At 42.2% G+C, this 23,132-nt stretch overlaps 1 protein-coding gene across 4 annotated transcripts in view; it reads right to left on the bottom strand.

Moving 5' to 3' along the window:
* Positions 1–6,154: 6,154 nt before the first annotated feature.
* The window catches only part of LRBA (LPS responsive beige-like anchor protein), a 776,641-nt gene continuing 759,663 nt past the window's right edge, over positions 6,155–23,132 (bottom strand). For 3 of the 4 annotated variants that reach the window (XM_061192552.1, XM_061192551.1, XM_061192554.1), the window contains exons 54-57: positions 19,909–20,010; positions 16,365–16,561; positions 11,755–11,906; positions 6,155–7,391 (exon numbers count right to left, since the gene is read on the bottom strand). In XM_061192552.1, the coding sequence (XP_061048535.1) occupies positions 7,301–7,391; positions 11,755–11,906; positions 16,365–16,561; positions 19,909–20,010 (542 nt within the window). In that variant the 3' untranslated portion in view covers positions 6,155–7,300. The remainder of the gene's footprint in view (positions 7,392–11,754; positions 11,907–16,364; positions 16,562–19,908; positions 20,011–23,132) is intronic. The other variant, XM_061192553.1, reaches the window with a different exon arrangement.

Genomic DNA, 23,132 nt, shown 5'->3' with positions numbered 1-23,132 from the left:
TTCTGGCTGGTGCCAGTGTTGGTTTTTGTCTCGGGGTCACAACGGGGAAGAGAGGTGCTTGGGAAGAACGCACGGAGGTGCACCTGGATGGAACTGTGTTTGATTACAGGTGCAGAAACTCACACAACAAAAGCTCAAAAACGAATAGAGATTATTAGTGTACAACAGAGAACTCTGATGGAACCAGAGACAGGAAGGTCAGGCTTTATAGGAAATGGGGAGCTGGGGCAGCTGTTCTCGTCTGTCTGTGTCTGTCTCAGAGGTTGTGCCGTCTCCTGTCTCTGCTTCTTTCATTGCGTTTCGGCTCTTGGTTTCTGTTCCCTCATAACGTCTGCTTGCCTGGTTTCTGGCTTAGCCTGTAACTGCTTCTGTCCCCAGCTTCGCAAGGCTGTACAACTCCACGGCTTGAAACCATATCTTTCAGCTCTGGTTCTCTTCGTTCACACTGCTGTGTGACGATTTCTCTCTGGGCTGGTGCTGACCTGTGATCCAATCCAGAGGCAGGTGACAGAATGCAGATGGGCTTCCTGGGCGCACAGCTCCAGTGGGTGCAGGCTTCAAGAGAGGGTAGTGATGGGCAGGTCCAGAACATTCTGCCTGTCGCTCCTCTCACTGGTTAAAGAGCAAGCTTTTTCGTAGCTTCCAGTAGAAAAATGTTTGTTAATGGAAGCAAAGAGCTAATGTAAAAGAAAGAGGAGAAAAATGAGGATAAAGAAAATGAAAATGGAAGAATGATGGAGCGAGGCCTTTAGTGTACTGATCAGAGCCTGAAACTCGACCCCATCTCTCAAACTGCGAGGTTCAAAGACATTTGCTAAAGACTTAAGAAAATAAATGGCCAGGGCAGTGCCAGTCACTGGTGGGCAGGAGGAGGAGCACCTTCTGTCCCGCACGTGCTCCCACGTTCTGTGGCACCCCTGGATGGCCTGGAGACAGGAGTAGCCTGAGCTGGGTGTGGCAACGTGGCCTGGCAGTGGCCAAGCAGTCCTTTAGTAATTAATCCCACAAACACCTAGAGCGTTAAGTGGTGGTAAATGAACAAGCCCAGAAGTTAGGTGACATAACCCAGGTCATAGAACTGGCAGGAGACAGAGCCGTGATGTGGTTTCAGATTCCACAGACATCAAACCTGTGCTCTTTTGAAGGCAGCCTGTTGTCCAGGGTCAATCGAGGCCTGGACATGAGTGGCCATCTAGATGATGATCCTAAATAAAGGCTCCGACACCACAAGCAAATTGTTCATTCACCCACACATTTAGCAAACGTTATTGAGCTCTTATTCTGGTCTCAGGATCCAAATTAAGTAGAGGTCCTTTACTGCTGGGTTCCTCCGCTCCCGCACTGAGAGAGAGGCCTGCGCTTGGTTTATGTTCATCCCCTTATTCCAGCAGGGGAGCCATGTCTACAGAAGTTGACCTTTGAATAGAGCAAGGGAAGCAGTGACCTGCCGAAGCCGTCGTGGGCCGCCTGCTGGGCCCAGCCAGGAGTCAGCGGGAGTCTGTCTCTCTTTCTTCAGAAACGTTGCCGTGACGTGAAAGTACATGGAATATACAGATGGAAGCATTTGGCGTAACTCCCCCAGAATAGCTGCGTGAATAAGATTGTGAAACGTGAATCAGGAGATGGGGGACAGTTCAGAACAGATAAACCATATTGAAAGAAGGAGTGCTGGGTAGTGATGCTGTCTTGGAGGAGGACTTTCAGGGCAGTTTGCCATCCCATGGAAATACAGTGTAAGCCACATAATTTAACATTTTCTGGTACCATATTTAAAAAATTGTAAAAAGGTGAAATTATAGTTTATTTAACCCAATATATCTAAATATATCCCTTTAAAGTATTATTTCAACATGTGATCAATGTTAAAAAAAAAATCATTGGGATACTTGACCTTATTTCTTTGTCCTAAGTCTTTGAAACCTGGTGTGTATTGACATGTATGGCACATCTCAGGCTGGACCAGGCACATTTCAAGCGTTTAATAGCCCCGTGTTGCTCCACCTGCCAAGCTGGACAGTGCAGCTCTAAAGAAAGGCCACAGCACTCAGTGTCCTTGTTTTGTTTAGTTTTGCCTATGATGTGTATGACAATGCCGAAATAATCCTTATCCACTGTTTTAAATGGGATGGACTGATTTAAGACGATCTCAGCAGGTTAGAGCACTGATCCAAACCTGAGATGTGACATCAAAGCGTGAAGTCCTGTGATTCAGTAGCCAAGGCCCTGGCGTTCACTGCTTCATGGGAAAGATCTGGGAGGGGAGAAGTGCAACGAGCACCATGTCATTAGGCGCCAACAGAACTGCTTAAACGTTAGCATAACCTTAAGCTGCATCCTGAAAAGACTGTGCAGATCGTGGGCAGCGTGAGTCGAGCCTCCCAGGTACGGCTCTGCGCTGGGGCCTCGGGGTGTGTGGTGCAGATGAAGCAACCATCGCCCGAAAGAAGGCAGCCAGGGTGGCGAGGGGTTTAAAGCCCTGGGAGCCAAGGACTGGTGGAGAAGCAGTCAGGTGTTGCTTAGGAAAACCCAGAGGCACCTCCGCCTGATGTGTGGCTTCACAGTGAACTGCTCTGTGGCAGGGGGTGCAGACTTCTTTTGGGTGCTCTGGGTGGTGGCCCGAGGTCAGTGGGTAGGAGACATGAGGGTCAGGTGTGAACGCAGCGTCGCAGGAGCAGGCCGGTGACAGAATTCGCTGCTTTCTAAAGGAGCGATTGTCTAGTTCTGGGAAATGCCTAGGTGCTAAATAATAACAAAAGTTCATAGTTTACAGAGTTATCTCACACTGTCTTGTTTGAGCCACACCACAGCCCTGAGAGAACAGCTAACATCCCTGTTCAACAAACGAGGAAACTCAGATGGGTCTCGAGCTGACGGAGCCTGGACATGCCTCTCCCGGCCCCGGGGCAGGTGTCCTGGGAGCTGCTGTGCCCCTCCAGGTGGTCAGGGATGCTTTAGGGGTAGCATCTGTGTCCTAAGGTGGAGGTGGGATGGGCTGGGGAAGACACCTGACAAAAATCAAGGTAGAAAATCGAGGCAGCTAAGAAGTTCCCAGGGCAGGGGCGTGTGAGTTCTGTTAGATGAAGGAAGACAGTAGTCTCTCTGAGGGAGGCGGATGTGTGCAACTTTGGTTAGTCTTGGCCAATGGATTTTAAGGGGCTATTTTATGATAAAACCTGTAGCCTTGAACTCAGTGGGGGTGTGTTACCATCATCGAGCAGCTGAGCAGAAGAAAAAGGTATTTGGTACAGAGACTGACCTGCTCGTGCCATGCTCCTTCTCAAACAGAAGCCTCCTTCATTTGGGGCAGAGCTGGCAGTGTGGCCTTTGGCGGTCAGGAGGGTTTCAGCCCGAGTTTGATGGTGCTGGGCACCTGCCCGTGCTGGCACTAAGGTCAAGCCTGGGGAGTGTCTCTCAGCTGATCCAAGTCTGAAGCTGCAGCACAGCCAGCTGCTTCTGCCAGGCTCCCCCAGAATCTTGGTTTTGGCAAGGAAAAATATTCCTGAACTTGAGACAGGAAAATAATTCACTGCATGTTTCTGGCACGTGACTGCCGTGGAATTCAGAGGAACATTTGTAGGTCACCTGCTTCCCTTGCCTGCAGGTCAGACCACCCTCTTCTCTAGAAAGAAGGATGTGAGGCCCTCTGAGCAATCTGCATTTCTGGCTCAGAGAGGCAGGGCAGGGAGTGACGTGTCAGGGTCATTCATTGTAGCCTTGGGCTTTTATATGGTGATCATGTGATTTGGGGGACCCAGGAAATGCATCATGGACTCTACTTTTCAGATCTATTGAAAAGAAAGATCCAAAAGACGTTTCTCCCACTCATCTGAGAGAAAATAGAAGAGGTAGAATTAAAAATTTTTTTTTAATTTTACTTTTTCGATTTGCTACTTTATGGTCTTTGCCTTCCCAGCTTCCTCGCTCTTCCCTGCAGTGATAACTTGCGATGCCTATAGAATTAACATCATTACACTTTATGCTACAAAAAAGGGAGGTAGCAAGGCTGATTGCTCTCCTAGTTGAAGTAGAAAACACTTTCCTCCGTCTGTGGTGGGGCAGAAATAGCCAAGTGGAGGCACGGGCGTATTTGCGGATACGCATGGTTTATGCAGATTTTCAGATTCACGTCCTCCTCCTCTCTGTGTTTGTGAACATGCTCTGGCCTAATGTGATGTCACGTGATGACGTGAGGCTGTGGGGCTGGCTGCTCCTCTGTCATCCAACGCACACCGGAAAGTGGCAAAGCTGCTCCATCAAGCTCAGTGTGGGATCCTTTCAACTGTTTAAAGACATTTCTGCTTCCCGATGTGGAAGGAATCTGTCCCGGGGCTGCTGGGCTCTTCAGCAGTGATGGAGAGGGGGTGGGGCTGCTGCAGGAAGGAGAACCAAACCAGGCCAGAGCTCTCGAAATCGTGTCTGGTAAAAACGTATCAAAGATTCCCTAGTGAAAAATCTCTCCCGTGGAAGTCCTATCTTGCTGGATCTAAACTGTCATGTGCCATTTAAATTCAGTTACAGTTGCAGAAAAAGGTGCAGCGCGGACGTGTGGTCTGGCTGCATCCAGATTCCCTGGCTGTCTGCCAACTTGACCCACGTGACCTCTGCCATCTCTCTCTGCCCCCTCCGACAGCGAGGTGGGCGGACACACGGCCCCAGATGTGCGGTCAGGCCCCTGGCTGGGCTCTGCTCTCGGAGCTGAATGGGAACGAGCAGCCTGGTGGTAAGCTACCGACCTCATGGGCTACACCCGGCTTCCGTGGGTCCCAGGCAGGGGACCGTCCCGCATGCTGACAAGCAGAACTGAAGTGTGGGGTTATCTCAAGGCAGAATTGTTCCTTTTCATTGGATTAATTTATTGGAACATTTATTTGTGGATGTTTGGTCCACTTTGGGAACAAGCTTCTCCTGAGTGGATTGTCCACCAGTTCGCATTTGTGTGCCTGTCAGGTTTTCGTGTTCTCTCTGCTCTAAGCCCTCATATGCTTTCTCCTAGAGATCCAGTGGTATTTCTTAAATTAGAGCCTCACGGACTTGACTGATGATGTTTCCGTGAGAATCCACACTACCGGTGAGGAGAACCTTCCTTTCCCGAGGCAGCACATGTTAACACACCGCACTCTCAGCCGCGTCACCTACTGAACGTGCCGCCGTGGTTCCTGGCTGTTGTAGGTCATGCCGTTTCACCCCAAGCCACCTCAGTTTTGACTTTTTTCCCTAATTGGTTTATATTTATTCGAAGTAATTTTTTTTAAAGGAGTGAAAATTGGATAAAATAAGTGAATGTTGAGTAAACCCTAACATATACAGTACTAAACAGAGTCTACCCCTAAGAAGCCCTGTGTTGATGCTAGCGGGATTTGTTTTATGAGTAGATACAGTCAGCCCTCGGCAGCCGCAGGTTCTACGTCCGTGGTTGGTGGAAGCCACAGATATGGGAGGCTGGCTGTAGTTGTGTGTTGATGCCAGTTGTAAGGTATTAAGTTTCAGTGGATTTTCCACAGTTGTAAGTTTTAAACAATAAAGGCGGTAGAGGCACTGATTTTCTTCTTAGGCTCCAAGAGGAAGCTGCTTCATGAACTTTGCTTCAGGGCTGTTAAAATAGGTAGTTGAAGTATATGCCTGGCATATGACTTAGATATTCCTAATTTTCTTCTACCACTTTCCCCAAAGTTCCCAAAGTGTGATATCACAGGTTAGTACCAGTGAGGATATTCATTTACCAGTAACTTGAGTATGTCTTTGACTCGAAGATGTACTTCCCCTCTCCCACATTTTACCATCTATTGTTTTGTTAATGGTTTATAAAACAACGGTGGATTTTAGATGGAACAGTGTATAAAGTTCCTTTGGTCGTTTGTTAGATAAAGGTCTCGTGTTCTCATTTCCGTAATGCCCATTTTCCTGTTTTCATTCAAGAGAGAGAATTGCTCACCTATTGGTTATTGTTCAAAAACTATGACTGAACCAGGGTTTGACATTTTCTTGCAAATAACTATTATCATCATTGTTTCAAAAGTAGAAGTGAAAAAGATTATTAATTACCAACAAAACAAATACCATTTTATTTAATTTTTCTGGCAAACAACTGAGTTGTTGTTCCATTCCTAAAATCTTTGCCTTTAGAGAAGAGCTGAATGTGTAGGAAAAAGGAGGCGACCCCTTTTAGGTAAGTAAGTTGCAAGAGAAATAGAGATGGAATGTCAGTTTCAACGCAGAGTTCACAACTTACAAAGAATTTATTTATGCAATACAGACCTTTTCTCAAATATTTTTCACAGAATTCCACACAGCAATCTGCTAGAAAAGTAGAATTCTACAACACCAAAATGACATTTTCGTAGTACAAATTGCTAATCAAAAGGAAGATGAAGATTGTTTAACAAACAGAAGGTAAAACGAGGGTTGCTTCACACAGCACTCAGTAGCCTCTGTTCCTTGGCCCGGGGTGGGGACAGAGGTGGGGGGAGCCCCGACCACGGCTCTGCCTCAGTGCGTGAGCACAGTCAGCCCTTGGGGAGTGAGCTCTGGTACTTGCATTTACTTTAAAAGAAAAACAGAGGTTGTGAGCCCAAGAGCATTTCCATCATTTCATTTTGGTGTGCTAAGAAGAGGACAGATCAGGAAAACATTGTAAATATTTCACACTTGCGATAACATTAGATCCTTTATGATAACCACACAATAAAATAAAATACCCTCCCCCAAACCATAATTTTCTAGGCCTAAAACATGCTCGAAGAATAATATTGATAGAAATAATTCATTGAGATGTTTTAAATTACATTTACCGTAATTTAAACATTGCTATTTAAATCCCAAAAATTTCAGTGCTGAAGAAGCACAGTTGTTGTTTGGAAAAATACAGGACCCAAAGTACAGCATAAAATTCCCTCATCCCAGTATTATAACCCATTCCTTATTGTTAAAATCATACATTTCTCAAGATTACAGATAAACGGGAAGTGTTTTTCCATAATATGACTAGCGTAAGCGGGTTTACTTGCTCCACTGTATATTTATTTCCATAATTGGTGAAAATAGACTTCTCATTATGACTAAAAATATAGATTTTTTTTTAAACTACAGAACCCAGCAGCCAGTTTTCTGCTTTGCTATTCCCCCCAAAAAAGTCAAGCAAAGTCTACAAAAATAGCAATTAACTTTAAAAAATATTTTGCTTCTTAGAGCAAATTTAAGTTACATTCAGATGTGATTGATTGATTGCTATTTCTAAGAGAAAGATGCTGAGGGCGCTTCCTGTGCCCAGGCTGGGGGGCAAGGCTGAAGCCCAGCTGTCACATCAGTAGCGGGTTTGGTATTCATGATGCCACCGGTTAAAGTCATTGTAGAACAGAACAATGCTTCCTGAGGCCATGCCAGAAATGATGCACCTGGGAGAAGCAGAGAGAGAAGGAGGGGTTTACAAACCTATTTATCATCTCCTCAGGCTTTGTTACTAAAGAAAGAACTGCCCTCCCCAAATCCACAAGGTAAATACAGAAGATGGCAGCCAGACCTACAATTTGCGAGGTTTACGGTATGTTTTTTGATGACTGACTAAAATGCAGTCCTGAGTAAGCTCAGAGTTCCACCTCTGACACTCCACAAGGATCCAATTCACAGCTTGCCTTTATACTGAAAGTACAGCTAGTTTGTGCAAGATGAGTCACAAAAACCTGAACAGACTAGATAATTTCTAGGGCGGAGAGGCTGGGCAGGTGAATTTTTTATATTAGGTATTGGAAGCAAAATAAAGAATCATAATCTCAAAGTAATTGCTGGTGGAGGAAGCAGCACACAATCAAGTGACTGACAGAGGTATCTGGCACATACAGAATGAATGAAGAGTAAGAAATCACAGTGTTGACCACCCTGCAGAAGAATATTCTGTGTCCCATCGTGTTGAGGGTAGAGGGGCCTTGTCCTCCCAACACAGCGACTCACTGACATGATCACTATAGATAGGAGTTGCTGTTTGCCTCCCCTGTCCCTGAGCTGGTGGTGCAGGGAGAGAGATGAAGCAGTAAGACAGGTGGTTCAGAGGAGCCTCTCCAGGAGGCAGAAGCCTATTTATTACCTTAGATCTCTCTCTGTATGGTTTGGTTAGGAGAGTCCTTAGATGTCATACTTAGTATCCTTAGTAGTACCTCATATCAAAATTAGGAACTAAAATGTGTCACAACAAGAAAATCAGCTAAACACAGAAGAAGGCGGTAATGAGGATATGAGGGACAAAAAAGCACCGAGACGTGTAGAAAGCAAACAGTAAAATGGCAAAAGCAAGTCTTTCCCTATCAATCCGTAATTACTTTACGTGTAAGGTGATTAAACTCTCCAATCAAAAGGCAGAGAGACTGGCAAAATGAATTAAAAACATGATCAAACTATGTGCTGTCTACCAGAGACTCACTGTTATCTAAACAGGTTGAAAGTGAAAGGATGGAAAAAGATATTCCATGCAAATAATAATGAAAAGAAAGCTGGGGTGGCTATACTAATATCAGATAAAATAGGTTTTAAGTCAAAATGTTACAAGAGACAAAGAAGAACACTATATAGCAATGATAAAAGGGTCAATTCATCAAGCGTATATAGCAGTTACAAACATATATGAACCAATCAGCACCCCCAAGATATATGGAACCAACGCTGACAGAATTGAAGAGAAAAATAAACAGTTCTACAATAATGGTTGGAGACTTCAATACCCCACTTTCAGTAATGGGTAGAACAACCAGAAAGAAGATACGGAAATGGAGGATCTGAACAATACTAAAAACCAATTGGACCTAACACATATAAAAACATTCACCCAACAACAGCAGAATGCACATTTTTCTCAAATGCACATGGAACATTCTCCAAGATAAACCATACATTAGGCCACAAGTCCTAATACACTTTAAAAAGATAGAAATCATACAAAGTATTTTTTCTAATCACAACAGAATTAAACTAGACATCAATAACAGAAGGAAAACTGGAAAATTCATCAGTTTGTAGAAACTGACCAATGGGTCAAAGAAAAAAATCTCAGGGAAATTAGAAAATACCAAGACAAATGAAAACAAAACAACAGCCAAAACTTACAGGATGCAGCAAAACCAGTGCTAAAAGGGAAATTCAGAGCTGTAAACACAGATACTTAAAATCTCAATCAGTAACCTAATTCTACACATTAAAGAACAAGAAAAAGCTCCAAACTAAACCCAAAGGTAACAGAAGGAATGAAACAATAAAGATTAGAATGGAAATAGGGGATAGAAAAACAGAAAAATCAACAAAGTCAAAAGTTGCTTCTTTGAAAAGGGCAACAAAATTGACAAACTTTTAGTTAGACTAAGAAAAAAAGACTCAAATTACTAAAATCATAAAGTGGAGACATTGCTACCAATTTTACAGAAATAAAAAGAGGATTATCAGAGAATACTAGGAACATCTATCTGTATGCCAACAAATGGGATAACCTAGATGAAATGGAAAAATTCTTAGAAACACACATTATTCCAAAATTTCATCATGGAGAAATAGAAAATCTGAATAGACTTATAACTAGTAATGAGACTGAATCAGTAATCAAAAACCTCTCAATAAGAAAAGCTCTGGACCAGAGAGCTTCACTGGTGAATTCTATCAAACATTTAAAGAAGGATTAACACCAACTCAAATGCTTCTAAAAAACTAAAGAGAACATTTCTTAAGTCGTTCAATGAGGCCAACACACCCTGACACCAAAGTGAAACAGACATTACAAGAAAAGAAATCAAAGACCATATCCCTTATGATTACTGATACAAAAATCTTTAACAAATACTAGCAAACCAAATTCAGTAGCATATTAAGAAGATTATACACCATGACCAAGAGGGATTTATTCTTGGAATATAAGGATGGTTTAACATTCAAACATCAATTGTAATATATCACATCAACAGAATTAACAATAACAAAAAAAACCCACATGAGAGAAGACATTTGACTAAATTCATCATCCTTTCATGATAAAAACACTGAAACTATGAACAGACAGAAAGTACCTCAACACGATATAAAGGGCGTTTATGAAAAATTCCCAGCTAACATCACATTCAATGGTGAATACTGAAAGCTTTCCCCCTCTTACTGGGAACAAGATGAGGATACCTGCTTTCACCACTTCTAGTCAATATAGTACGAAAAGTCCTAGCCAAAGCAGTTAGGCAAGGAAAAGAAATAAAAGGCATCTAAATTGGAAAGGAAGAAGTAAAATTACCTCTATTACAAGTGACATGATCTTTATGTAGCAAATCCTAAAGATTCCACACACAAAAAAACTGTTAGAACTGATGAACTTATTAGCAAAGTTGCAGGATACAAAATCAACAATACAAAAAATAAGTTGTGTTTCTACATACAAGCAGTGAACAATTCCATCATAGCAACAACAATGACAACAAAATAATAAAATGCTCAGGAATAAATTTAACCAAGGGGGCAAAAGGCTTGTATATTGAAAACCAGAAAATATTGCTGAAAGAAATTAAAGACAACATAAATAATTGGAAAGATATCCTGTGTTCATGGATTGGAACACTTAATATTGTTAAGATGACAATATTAGCCAAAGCCATCTACAGATTCAACCTAATTCTTATCAGAATCTCAATGTTTTTTGCAAAAATAGGAAAAAAAAACCCATCTTAAAATTCACGTGGAATCTCAAGGGAGCCTGACTAGCCAAAACAATCTCAAAAAAGAACAACAAAATTGGATGTCTCATACTTCCTGATTTCTAAACTTACTGTAAAGCTACAGTAATCAAAACAGTGTGGTACTGGCTTAGAGCGAGACATATAGACCAATAGAATAAAATAGACAGTCCAGAAATAATCTCTCATATATAGGAACAGTCTTTTCAACAAATAGTGCTGAGAAAACTGATACCCACATGCAAAAGAATGAAGTTGGACCCTTACGACCATCATATATAAACAAACATTAATTCAAAATGGATAAAAAACTAAATATGAGTTAAAACTATAAAATTCTTAGGAGAAAATATAGAGGAAGCACTTCATGACACTGAATTTTGCAATGATTTCTTGGATATACACTGAAAGCACAGGCAACAACAGAAAAAAATAGATAAATGAGACTTCATCAAAATTAAAGGCTTCTGTGCATCAAAGGACACTATGAGATGGAATGATGAAAAAGTTCTGGAAATGAATAGCGGTGATAGTTGTATAACAATGTGAATATACTTAATGCCACTGAATTATGCACCCCCCAAAAAGGTTTAAATGGTAAATTTTATGTATATGTTATCACAGTAAAAGAAGTTAAGAATAAAATGAGAGACTGTATATTAAAAGGAAATAAGATGCCAGATAAAGATTATCTCCCCAAAATGAAGGTTTTAGGAAATAAGCCAGATTTCTCAATGGCATCATTATGGACAGACATACAGGCATTTCACATGAAATTTTGTTTAAGAAAAAAGGTACTTTAATATATAAAGCTTTACAGCAATATAATTGGAGCCTTTTTACTTAAATCCTGTCTATTCCTAGAGAATTCAGCCTTTGTCCAAGATTGGCAATGCCATCAAACAAAATCATGCTTTTTTAAAAAGTATCTTGGAAACCCCAATATTCATCAGCTTTTTTGATTGCACAGGTGACCCTCACAACCCAGCCCATCCATCAGCCCATTTACATACATTCCCTTGCCAGTTTTTAATGCCACCAGTATAGACCACGATTCCAGTGTTACCTCTGGTCGTAAGACAGTGCCATGGCCCGGATCCCGGCGTCACAGCCTGGATAGGCGAAGAGCTGCTTGAGGTCAGACACCTGCCAGACCATGACCACACCGTTGTCTCCTCCGGTGAGCAGGTACTGCCCGTCCCGGCTCAGCTGGATAGCCTGTGAGACACAGCAACATTCAGTAGAGACACGACTCTCAGAAAACTTGGGCCCTCCCCGCATCTCTGATTAATTCAACATGATGCCAGCCGGCTACTGGAGCGCACAAAGGGACAGAGTGTGTATGTGTTCCTGAGGAGTTTTCAGGAAATCATGAGTCATAGAAGACTTTTGCTATTTTTCAAAAGTCAAATGGGCAAACTTAGGCAATGCTTGAGCTTTTGAGTTTTTTTGTTTTTAATTTTTGCTTTTTAAGGATGAGGTGGCAAACTCTTCCAATTCTATGACTACTAATTAAATGGTACGTGTTGTGGACGGGGACCAGCACTCTAAAATGAAGCGCTTCCTGGCATCTCTCCATTGCACTCTGGTCATGCTAAGCCTGTTTTGTACCGAGGCTGGGCAGACACTGCTAGCTGACCTCATATCACTGATAAAACACTGCTGCCTGTGGGGCTCAGCCCCACAGGAGACCACCTACAGCTTGAGTACCTTCACTAGGCCTGCTGGAAGCTTACAGCAGGTGGGAAGACAACTTGGTAGGGAACCGTGACTCCCAGGGTGATTAAACCCAGTTTAAGCATTTTCTTCTTGCCCCAGGACTGACTGCTTCCTGCCAGTGCTGAACTCAACGTACAGACACGTCATTTGCTCTTCAGTCCTGTCAAACCTACCAAAGGCAGGCCACTGCCTGTTTTTGTATGACTTTTTACATTTTTTTCATGGTTGAAAAAAAAATCAAAAGAATATTTCATGACGTGAAAATTATATGAATTCCAAATTTCAGTGCCCATAAATAAGCGTTACTGGAACAAAGGCACATCCATTCATTTCTGGCTTTTTTTTTTTTTTTTTTTTAACAGAGAAAGTGTGCCAGCTCCTGATATAAAAGGTCCCTCCCTACTTGAGGAGCAGATCTTACTGCCCCTTCCTCTCCTCCTGCCCCCTTCCCTCCAAACCTTCTTTTCCCGGTTTATTAACATACACATTTCCTTTCTTTAGCTGGGTGATATTGGGAGTTCTAAAAGTTACTGCAAATACCTGTAATCTTATGTCCGCCTGGACACAGTGAATGTGGGAATCCAGATTGTACTAGTAGGCCAGAAAGAAACTATCTACCTTCTGAAAAATATATTTATACTGTTCTGTACTCAGAGTTTTAGTATAGTTGCCTTAAGTCTTTACCCTTTGACAAAATTTTTTTTTTTAATTATAGAAATGTTTCATAGCCATTCAATTCACATTCAAGTAAATGCCAACTTTCAGAGGTCTCTTAAGTACAGCTTATTCTCCAGAACACAAAAATACATCTAAGAAATCAAAACCTGTGGGTGGAAGACACTTCCATGTAAGAAGCATTCTCTAAATTTTAACCGAATACCCATAGTAAGATTTTTCAATATAAGTAAAAACCAATATCCTTTTCCCCCATTCATTTCACAAACGTCAATCTCTAGGGGCTTATCTGGGAAATGCAATGAAGACTACAACAAATAATTATTTGCTACACTTATAAAATTCAGCTGATGAAAATCCATTAACCTTACGGTTGTGGTTCACTTGAGTTTTATACTTGAGGCTTTTTACTGGATAAGTGCTATATTAAAACATAAATTAAAACCATTAATCTTTAACTCTTTGTCCTAAAGAATCCCTACTCCTAGTCCTGTGTTGAAATAAATAAAACCTGGACTTTTAGGACTATACATGTATCAGCACCTAAAACATTTTATTAAACCAGGTACCTGCCAAGGTTAAAAAATATTTTGTTGGCCTTTCTCATGAGGGACTTGTCAAGTTTCCCTGAGAATAACAGCCAGGGTAGCATTTCCTGAATAGCACCCTATCTCCCACCCAAACCAGCATTCACGTAGTTCTCAATTCTCATATGCCTCCTCCAGTCTCAATCCAGGTTGGGTTGAGACTAGAGATTTTAGGAGGGCCCTGGGGACGTGTGAATCTCAGCCCCTGGACTCCTGAGTGCTCGAACAACACCGTAGCTGCACCAGTTTCCAGGAGGTACCAGCAGGCCACAGCAGTCTGCTGGCGACAATCATATCCTAAGACACAGCTTCCCCAGGAAAACAAAATAAATGAGTTCCTATCGGTGAAATGGGGGTGATCCTTTGTTTAGGATAACATAACTTTGCTGCTCTGTACAGGCTGCCCACTTAAATTTAAGTTATTCATTAAGACATCTAAACATTGCCTAGTTGATGTGCTCTGATATGTTAACCAAATGCCACTGCACAATCTGGCATCTAAATAAAAACAGGTGGGAGGCCTTGATTAGTGCAGAGGTTCCCCAGGCCACCTGCCTGCAGGGTTCTTGCTATTTCAAAGAAACTTCATTTCTGGTCTGAGCTAATGACTAATTTGTTTCCATGGTCTCCTTTCCTTATACAGGCTCAGACTGCAGGACGGAGGTGGAGATTTTTGTTCTGTGATGTCTCTTAGTCCAAGCCTGTGATTTCCTTCCACCCTTCCCCAGGCAGTTAGCTGTGAAAGTGTGGGTCTCTGGAGCCGGGCACGGGCCATGCTCATTTTAGGCAAGCTCACTTTAATCACACAGTTGCCACTTACAAGTTAGTATGATAAAGTGCAGGCGTGCTGGGGAAAAGGCGATGGATTGTTTAAGCCTAAAATCCAGTGGGAAATATTACAGAGGGAAAAAAACAACGGCCATAGGGCAGAGAGGAAAAGCATGTGTGTACGAACAGTCTGCAGAAAGCCTCCGACTGCTGCCTTGAGGAACTTCCCAGAGCCTTTGGTACTAACTGAAATGCCACAGAAATTGTTTTAGCCAGCAAGGGATTTCAAATTACTTTACAGATTTATTAGTGTAGCTAACAATATAATCGCAACTCAAAGTGACAGATTATCAACATTATTATCGTAAAGAAAAGAGGAAAGGAAAATCCTCTAATGTGTACTTGGTTTAAATGAAGGGAGGGAAAAATAAAAGCAGAGTGTGAGCATCTCTGTATGCAGCCTTCGTGGCAGAGGCGGTCAAAATGCACTGGAGAAAACTCACAGAGAGAATGGGAGAGAGAAGAAAGCCATTTACTGAATTAAGAAATCATCCTAGGATCCAGAAGCAGCAAGTGCCCTTAGTCTGATCAGTGTAATCTATATTCAGGGCCTCTGTTCCTTAATACTTCTTGACCCCAATATTTATGTGAGAGAAGGGGGTGATCAGACTAGATCCGGGAAACTGGGAGAATTTATGTCACCTAAGTCGCCCCAGGTCAGGGGTAACAATAAGCATAGTGGCCAGAACTAGCTTAAACCACACTCAGAGGCTGAGGCCTCTGCAACCTTCTTTTCACCCCCAATACATCCTGGGTCCCTTCACTGTACTCAGTTCACATGCCCCTCCAACCCCATCGCGGGAAATGATGGGAACGCCAGTTTCATTTTACCTTAACCTGCACCAAGGAGTTCGGAGGTGAGAAAAGAAGGACCTTGAAAAAATAGCCTCAGGGACTTCCCTGCTGGTCCAGTAGTAAAGAATCCATCTTCCAATGCAGGGGACGCGGGTTCAACCCCTGGTCGGGGAACTAGGATCCCACATACCGCGGGGCAACTAAGCCCGCACGCCTCAACAAGAGAGAAAAAAAACCTTCACACCACAACTAGAGAAAGAAAGCCCGTGTGCTGCAATGAAAGATCCCGCAACGAAGATCCTATGTGCTGCAACTAAGACCCGATGCAGCCCCCAAAATAAAGAAAATAAGTGAATAAAATAAATATTAAAAAAAAGAAAAGAAAAAAAAAATAGCCTCTCCGAGAGTAGTCCTTACTCTTTTCTTCAACCTCTAATACTTATGGAGCCCTGTCCTGAAAATGAAAGAAGACCCTGGAAGGTCCACCAGCACTACCACCTCTTGTATACCAAAAGTGAAAAACGTTTGCCTGATTCACATCATAATTTGAAGCACAACTTCCTTAACTTGGTGAGTTTGGGTCTTGTTATCCACAAAGAAGTAAAATCTGCAATTAGATGCTAATCCTAAATCATCATCATCCCTACCACTCCCGCCATCAGCCTGTTCGAGTGTAAAGAGAGCCGGTTTTAGGGGTACTCTATTGCACTATTTTAGCTTAGATACCCAGAAAACAACACTATGCAGTTAACTTTCTTAGATAAACAAACCAAAAACAACAAAAAAACGAGCAGTGCCACTGAAAGCCACCCAGGATGGCTGAAGGAGCATCCCCGGCTTCACTTAGTGACCTCGGGCTGAGCGGTACAGTTGGCAGGGCTGGGACGGGCTGTGCTCTGGGGAGGAGATAAGCCCTGTCCAAGTGCTACCTGATGATTTTCTTTTGGGGTGGAAAAGAGGCCCTTGGTGACGAAACACAGAGGTTTCTTTGGCGAACCCTCTCCCTCCTCACTCGCCTTTACACTTTGAGGTAAAAACATAGAATGTTGAAAAGTCTGTAAGGTACACTTACCCTTATGTTATCATCTGTTTCCATGGTGGCCTGGAGTTTTCCATTCACACTGAATGTACAGAAGAAGCCATTTTCATAGAATATGACACAGTGACCCTCTCTGGAAGCCTGAATGAGTTTTGGTTTCAGGCAGTTTTCAGGACCCTCCAAAGTCCTTAACAAGTCTCCATTCATGGAATGTATGAGACATGGTCCTTCTGAGAAAACAGGAGAAACAAAAGGCAAAATGAAGTTTTTGAATAAGAACAGACAAATGTGACCTGAATCTTGAGCACCGTTGAAACAGGATGCCAGTACCATATCACAGTTGTAGAAAGCCTTAAAAAATTATATCTTAGATATCAGTTATTTTGTAAAATCTGCATGCTGGCTAAATCTCACCTTCCACTTGGGAAAGAAGAAAGCCGAGTCATACATGTTCAAGTTCACTTCTCAAGAGACGGGAAGTTACTTTATGAAATTCATTATGCCAAGGGATGATAAAAACAGGAGGAATTCAGAAAGGAACAGGACAAATTACAAATCCTAGAAGAGCTTCCAGGAAGGCTGGGCCTCAGTTAAACACCGGCTGCTGTAAGGCACACAGGGTCCCGAAGGTAGCAGCATTGGGGCCTGTGTGGCGAGAACTCATTAAGGCAACTTCGGAAGGCCTAAAACATCTTCCCTCCCACTGCTTGCTACTTTGCAATGAAAGAAGGTCCCTGGTAGTCCACCTCCTCACCCCCCAGCCCCCGGGGAAATTCATACAGAGATCCTTCTGCCACTTCTCCTTGGCAAACAAGTCTGCCCCCCTGCTGTCCCCTAAACCAAGCAGCTTGCATCCACCACTCCCCACTCTCCGGGCTGACCTCCAGGCTGAGATGCTTGAGGAGGATGGAGAAACTGCATCTTTACTGAGTGCCTGCTACATGAAAAGCAAAAGAGGAGCAGGTAACCCAAACTGCTTGTGTGGTGAGTTGGACAAAAGGGGTAATTAGACTATATGCCCTGCTCCCCTCCGGGCTAAATTTCTCGTGGCTACATGGAATCATCACGTGTTCCCCACATGACCATTAAAACGTGTCTCTTGGCTTCTTCTTGACCACTCAGGGAGTTGATAGGTTTTTAGTGTTCTCGACATAAATACATAAGGCAGTCTTTGCTCTGCACAGTTCCAGCATGCATGAATTTCAGTTGTCACTCTAAATGACCCCAGTCCCTCAATGCCACAGTTCAGATTTCAGTTATCACAGGAACTGCATAAGGTACACACTTCATGGTCAGCTTGTCAGTCCACAAATCACTATAAATAACAGGTGTGCATCATGATGGGTGACCAACCCCATTACTTCTTTCAAAGTCTGTTAGTGAATGGTCACTGCATGTCTGTGACTCAGCTCATGCACAGACAGCAAACTCTGTAGTTGTGTTGCCTCCTTGTCTCCCAGGGATGGAACTGTATGACATTTTACAAAAATGGATAATCAAAACAGGGAAGTGGGGACTTCCCTGGTGGCGCAGTGGTTAAGAATCCGCCTGCCAATGTAGGGGACACAGGTTCGAGCCCTGGTCCGGGAAGATCCCACGTGCTGCGGAGCAACTAAGCCCATGCGCCACAATTACTGAGCCCACGTGCCACATCTACTGAATCCTGCGCACCTAGAGCTCGTGCTCCGCAACAAGAGAAGCAACCACAATGAGAAGCCCCCACACCACAACGAAGAGTAACCCCTGCTCGCCTCAACTAGAGAAAGCCTGCATGCAACAAGACACAAAACAGCCAAAAACAAAAATAAATTAATTAGTTTAAAAAATAAAGTATACAATTCAATTAAAAAAAAAAAAAAAAAAAGAGGGTAGTGGCCAACAAAGATGGATCTGAAGTAAGGAAATGAGAAGTGACAAAGCTGAAAGTAAAATTGGAAGCCAACATAAACGGAGTTATAGAAGGTAGAGCTGACCGTGGGAGTGTTGACATCGCTATAGATGCAGCCAGAGGAAGTGAGTGAAGGTGATCTTACTGACATAAGTTCTGTAAAACTTATGGAAAGTGCTGTAACAAACATGAGGATGTCCCAGAAGTGATGTCAGCAAAAATCTCCACATTAAAGGAAACCTAGGAGATATTTCATGACACTGAAAGCACAGAAGATAAAATGTTGGAAGCTGATCCAAACTTAGGATCAGCTGGTCAAGGCACAGAGACGATTCTCACTCCTTACCTTAAGTTACACAGAGAGAAGGGGGCAAGCACTTTCCAAGTACTCTTGATGTATTTTTTCACAAAGAATTAAAATACTTTCATTCTTAATGTTTCTAATGTTTTAAATTAGTGTACTAAATGTGAGTTTTACTATTTTTTTCATGTCCATACATATGTGTATGTATGCATATGTGTATAAAAGTGAACAAGAGAATTTTTAATGTTTTGATAAAAATTTTTAAAGGCCATGGAACAATCATAAATTTTCCCATTATTTTTCATAATATTTCCCATTGAAATTATTGATTTTTAATATCTTTGCATGGTTTCATCTTGCATGGTCATTTTTATGGTGCTGTACCACCATGCAAAGTGAGGACAGCCTGTAATATGATAGGTTCATTTTACATGTCCAGTTTGGATCACATACAGTCCAGGAACTCATGTTAGCTCAGAATAAATGAAATCATTGGGTATAAGGGAAAAAAATCCAGTAGTTACAGAATTCTTGCTATCATTGTTACTATTTCATTGTTTTGACCAACTAAATTTTTAAACACCAACATTTGACTCTTTAATAAGTCTCGTTAGCTAGACAAAGTATTATAGTTCAAGACACAGATAAGGTGACTCAAAAACTCTACGCTTCTCCCTCAGATAAGCCTAAGAGATATGTGATTACAGTACTTTTTTGTGTTCAGAGCTCAGTTCAGGGCAGAGAGACAGAGAGATGAATAGACTATTACAGCTGAATAAGCAATGAATTGGAAACAGCTCGGCTCCTGGTCAGATCCTGATTTGTTGTGTGCGCTCTTAGAAAGCTTGCTGAATATCTTTGGCCTAAATATGTGACGATGCTATGGGACAGACCTCCAGGCCAACCAGCTGAAGAATCTTTCCACCCCGTTCTCAGTGCCATCCTGGCCCCTGCCTAGTTCAGAGATTTGGAAAGTAAAGCAGACGGGGTCAGGAGTTTCCGTTCAGGTATGAGGTGGAACCCAGCCCAGAGTCCAGAAGGATAAACAAATACACTAAGACTGTCCTTGTTCTCGCCTCACTCTTCAGAGCAATGCTGTGAAACAGGACTTCCCACAGTGATGGAAATGTTCCCTTTCTGGGCTGTCCAATACGGTAGCCACTAGTCGTAGGTGCATACTGAGCCCCTGCAATGTGGCTAGTGCCACCAGGGAACTGAATTTTAAATTTTATTTCGTTTCAGTTCATGTGAACAGTCCCATGGAGCTAACAGTCACTGTCACAGCACAGCTTTAGAGAAAAAGGCACCAAATTCACCTTTGGTAATTTGTTATTAGAAGACACCAAAAAAAATGCATCAATTTTTTGAAGGCCCCACAGATTTACCTTTAGAACCACTTAACACGAGGCCGAGCTCAGCGCAGACGGCAGCACAGGTGATCTCAGAGTCATGGCCTGTCAAGATGGCCCGAGGAGTGGTGGTCTCACCTTAAGGAAAGAAAGATTAAACGAACAAATCAATTCAAGTTCATGCAGGGGATGACCTCCCTCTACTCAGATTAAATCATCAATCATTTGTTCCTGATTCCCATAATGCTTAAATCTTTAATTTATAGTTTGGGAATTTGTCCCCAAATCCTATTTTAGGAATAGATGCAAACTATCTGCTATAGTTTGAGGAACACATGTTGCTGAATTTCTAAGCCTTACGTGATTATCAAGCAACAATAGTTTAAAACAGAACAAAAATAAGACAAAATCTGTATTATAAACTGCCTCAGATACTTTGCAAATACAAATATGAGTCCTTTGATTAAATGATTTTTGGATGGATGATTATAAAGGTAGGGACTGTGGCTTAATTCACATTTCAAAGAAAGGCGGCCTCCTCCTCTCCCCCCTCACCCAGCCCTCCTCTGCGCCAGTGAGACCCCTGTCAGGATGAAGATGGTCTGAACTAGGATTCATGATACTCAAGGCAGCCCCTCTCTTAAATACCTATTGTCTTTCCCAAGCTTATGTGTTATCCTGATATAAAATCTTACAGAGTATATTTCTCCATGGTTCATTCAAAGAACAGAGGGGGAGTAAAACTATTAATATTAAATGTAATTCTACTGACAGTGACTGAACATTAGGGGAGGAGGGTGAAGGTGGGACAGAAAAGGACTATGCAAATAATGGAAGATGTTTCAAAACGTCTTCACAGGTAGAAGAAGTCATCCTGTGCCTCAGTCCCAAACTAAAAGGAAAACTGTGGTTGGCTGTGGAGGCACCCCACCAGGGGCCGGCGCCACGGGCTCCATCTGTGCCGTGCTTCGTGCCAAGCCACAGGAGAAACTGAATTCCATATTTAGCCTGCAGAATACTATTTGCAGACAAACTAGTCCTCTACTTTTATAGTCTCTGGGGACAAGGACACAAAACGCCTTCATGAAGTGGACCAGTGAGCAGGACCCTGTCAGCACTCTGAGATTTCCTTGATTAGGACTGCTTTTATAGTAAGATTGACAAATGACACTGTGTGATCCACAGGGGCAACTGTGCCCAGAAAACAGGTCACTACTACCAGCTGCGGAACTCTGTGGGAAAGAAGAACTTGTCACCCTAACCCCATACCCTTGGCTATCCTTGGAACAGTCACCTACCCTGAGGAGAGAGATCTGGCAGATCAGGGAAAATGCAGCAGAAACCCACTGTCCTTGGAAAGGCAAATGCTGCTGGTCACAGAAATTAACTAGTGGTTTTTATGATGGTCAATGTGTTCTTTGAAATGTCATGCAAATTTCTGTACATGCCTATGTTTTCCTGGGGGGTGGGGAGGGGAAGAAGGAAAGTAGGGTTTATTGAATGCGGAGACCAGGAGAGGGCCTCTACTGTGAAGACAGGGCCTGGTTTCTGTGCTTCTGGCCCCGCTGCCTCCAGAGCCTGCAGTTACTTCATGTCTGGTCGTCTCACATAATTATTACAATGTGTTTATTGGAGTGCGTGATGCACAGCGGTGTCCCCACAGTGTCCTTCCTCACTCTTGGTGACTCTAGGTACTTCTGAGTGAGACGTGGGTGAAAAGGCATCATATCAAACTCTGTTCCACGTTGGCCGTGCTATGTGCAGTCAGACTCGGAAACTGGCTTGCATGCTTGGTGACCAAGGGAGACCTCAAATGGCACAGTAAAAGGCCAGGGGGTAAGTAGAACAAGGGGCTTGGTTTCATTTGATTCACTTTTAAAACTTCTTTGGGGAGAGAAACCCACCTTAAATACAAAGTTTACTTGATATTTTCCAAACCAGAAAGCATTTGTTACAATAGCAGCTATTTTTTTCCCTTAAAAAGCATATAAATTTGGTAAATTTGTTAAGAAAAGAAGCAAATATTACAAACCTATCTGAACTACTTAACTTTCTGCTGGAGATAAGTCTTGCCACAAAAAATAGAAATATTTTTAAAAGTTACCAATACTTCAGCCCCGATTCATGGTCCCCCCATCCCCCATCCCAAGATGCTCTATATTCCACGAAAATACCATACAATGTTATTTTTGAAATGTCTAGTTATACCTGTTGGCAACTTTTTTAAAATCAAGAATTAAAATCATTAAGATCTAAGGAATATATTTTCAGTGTGATTGTTCCTTTTTTGTTTTCATAAGGTACCATTTTATGGGGGACAAGATTTGTGTTTTAACTTGAATTGTCTTGGAATTCCTCAGTGGAAAATGAGGGTCTGAAGGAAAACTGATGACAACTGAAAGCAATCTAAGTGTAAGCTAAAGTAAACGAAGGACAGATGGATAGTGGGGACACAGAGGACGTTGTCACTTAAGCATGCCAATGCTAATTTTTTGTTTTCTAGATCTAAGAATATTTTCTCAGGGACATGGGGAGGAAGTGAGAAGATTGCTGTCAACTGGATTTCTTTCTTTAATGTGAAACAGTTGAAATACTGAGAATTTTCTATGACTATACAGTTAGAGTTTAGGAAGCCTCACAATTTACCCCATAAAGTGAATTAAGATATAAGCATTCTTTTTGTAAACTCATAATTAAGATTTTTATAAGTATGCTTTACTTACAAAATAATATTTTCCAATAATCTACACTGTGCCAATCATTTGCCCCTCCACAAATCAGAAGACACATGTACATGCTGTGTAATTTCAAAACTGAAAAGAGATTTTCCTTTTCCTAGGGCCTGATCTCTAAATAAAGGCCTGTTCAATGCTAGGACTCTGCCTTCAAAGTTTGGCAAAATGTTTTCTAAACCAGGAAGCAGGTTAGACAATTCAGGAAATATGGGGGGGAAAAAGGAGAAAGCAGAAAGGAAAGGAAAGGGAAGGGAAGGAAAGGAAAGGAAAGAGAAAAAACCAAATTGAAAGCATAAGGGTAAACTTATGATCATTGGGTTCTACTCAGGTAACTGGTTTCACACTCACTCACTAGATTTCTAGTAAAAAAGACCCTGCTACTGAACTTTCCTCCCCTTTAGGAAACGCACATTAATGGCCTCTAAAAATCCACATACAACAATATGAGGAGAGATATCATTTCCTCTAAGAAAAGCCATTTCCAGTCTTGTTTAAAGACTAAAGTTTGTATTCCCTTTATTATAT

Source organism: Eubalaena glacialis, chromosome 5, assembly GCF_028564815.1.
Source record: "Eubalaena glacialis isolate mEubGla1 chromosome 5, mEubGla1.1.hap2.+ XY, whole genome shotgun sequence".
NCBI lineage: Eukaryota > Metazoa > Chordata > Mammalia > Artiodactyla > Balaenidae > Eubalaena > Eubalaena glacialis.
This window is presented reverse-complemented; position numbering and strand designations above follow the sequence as displayed.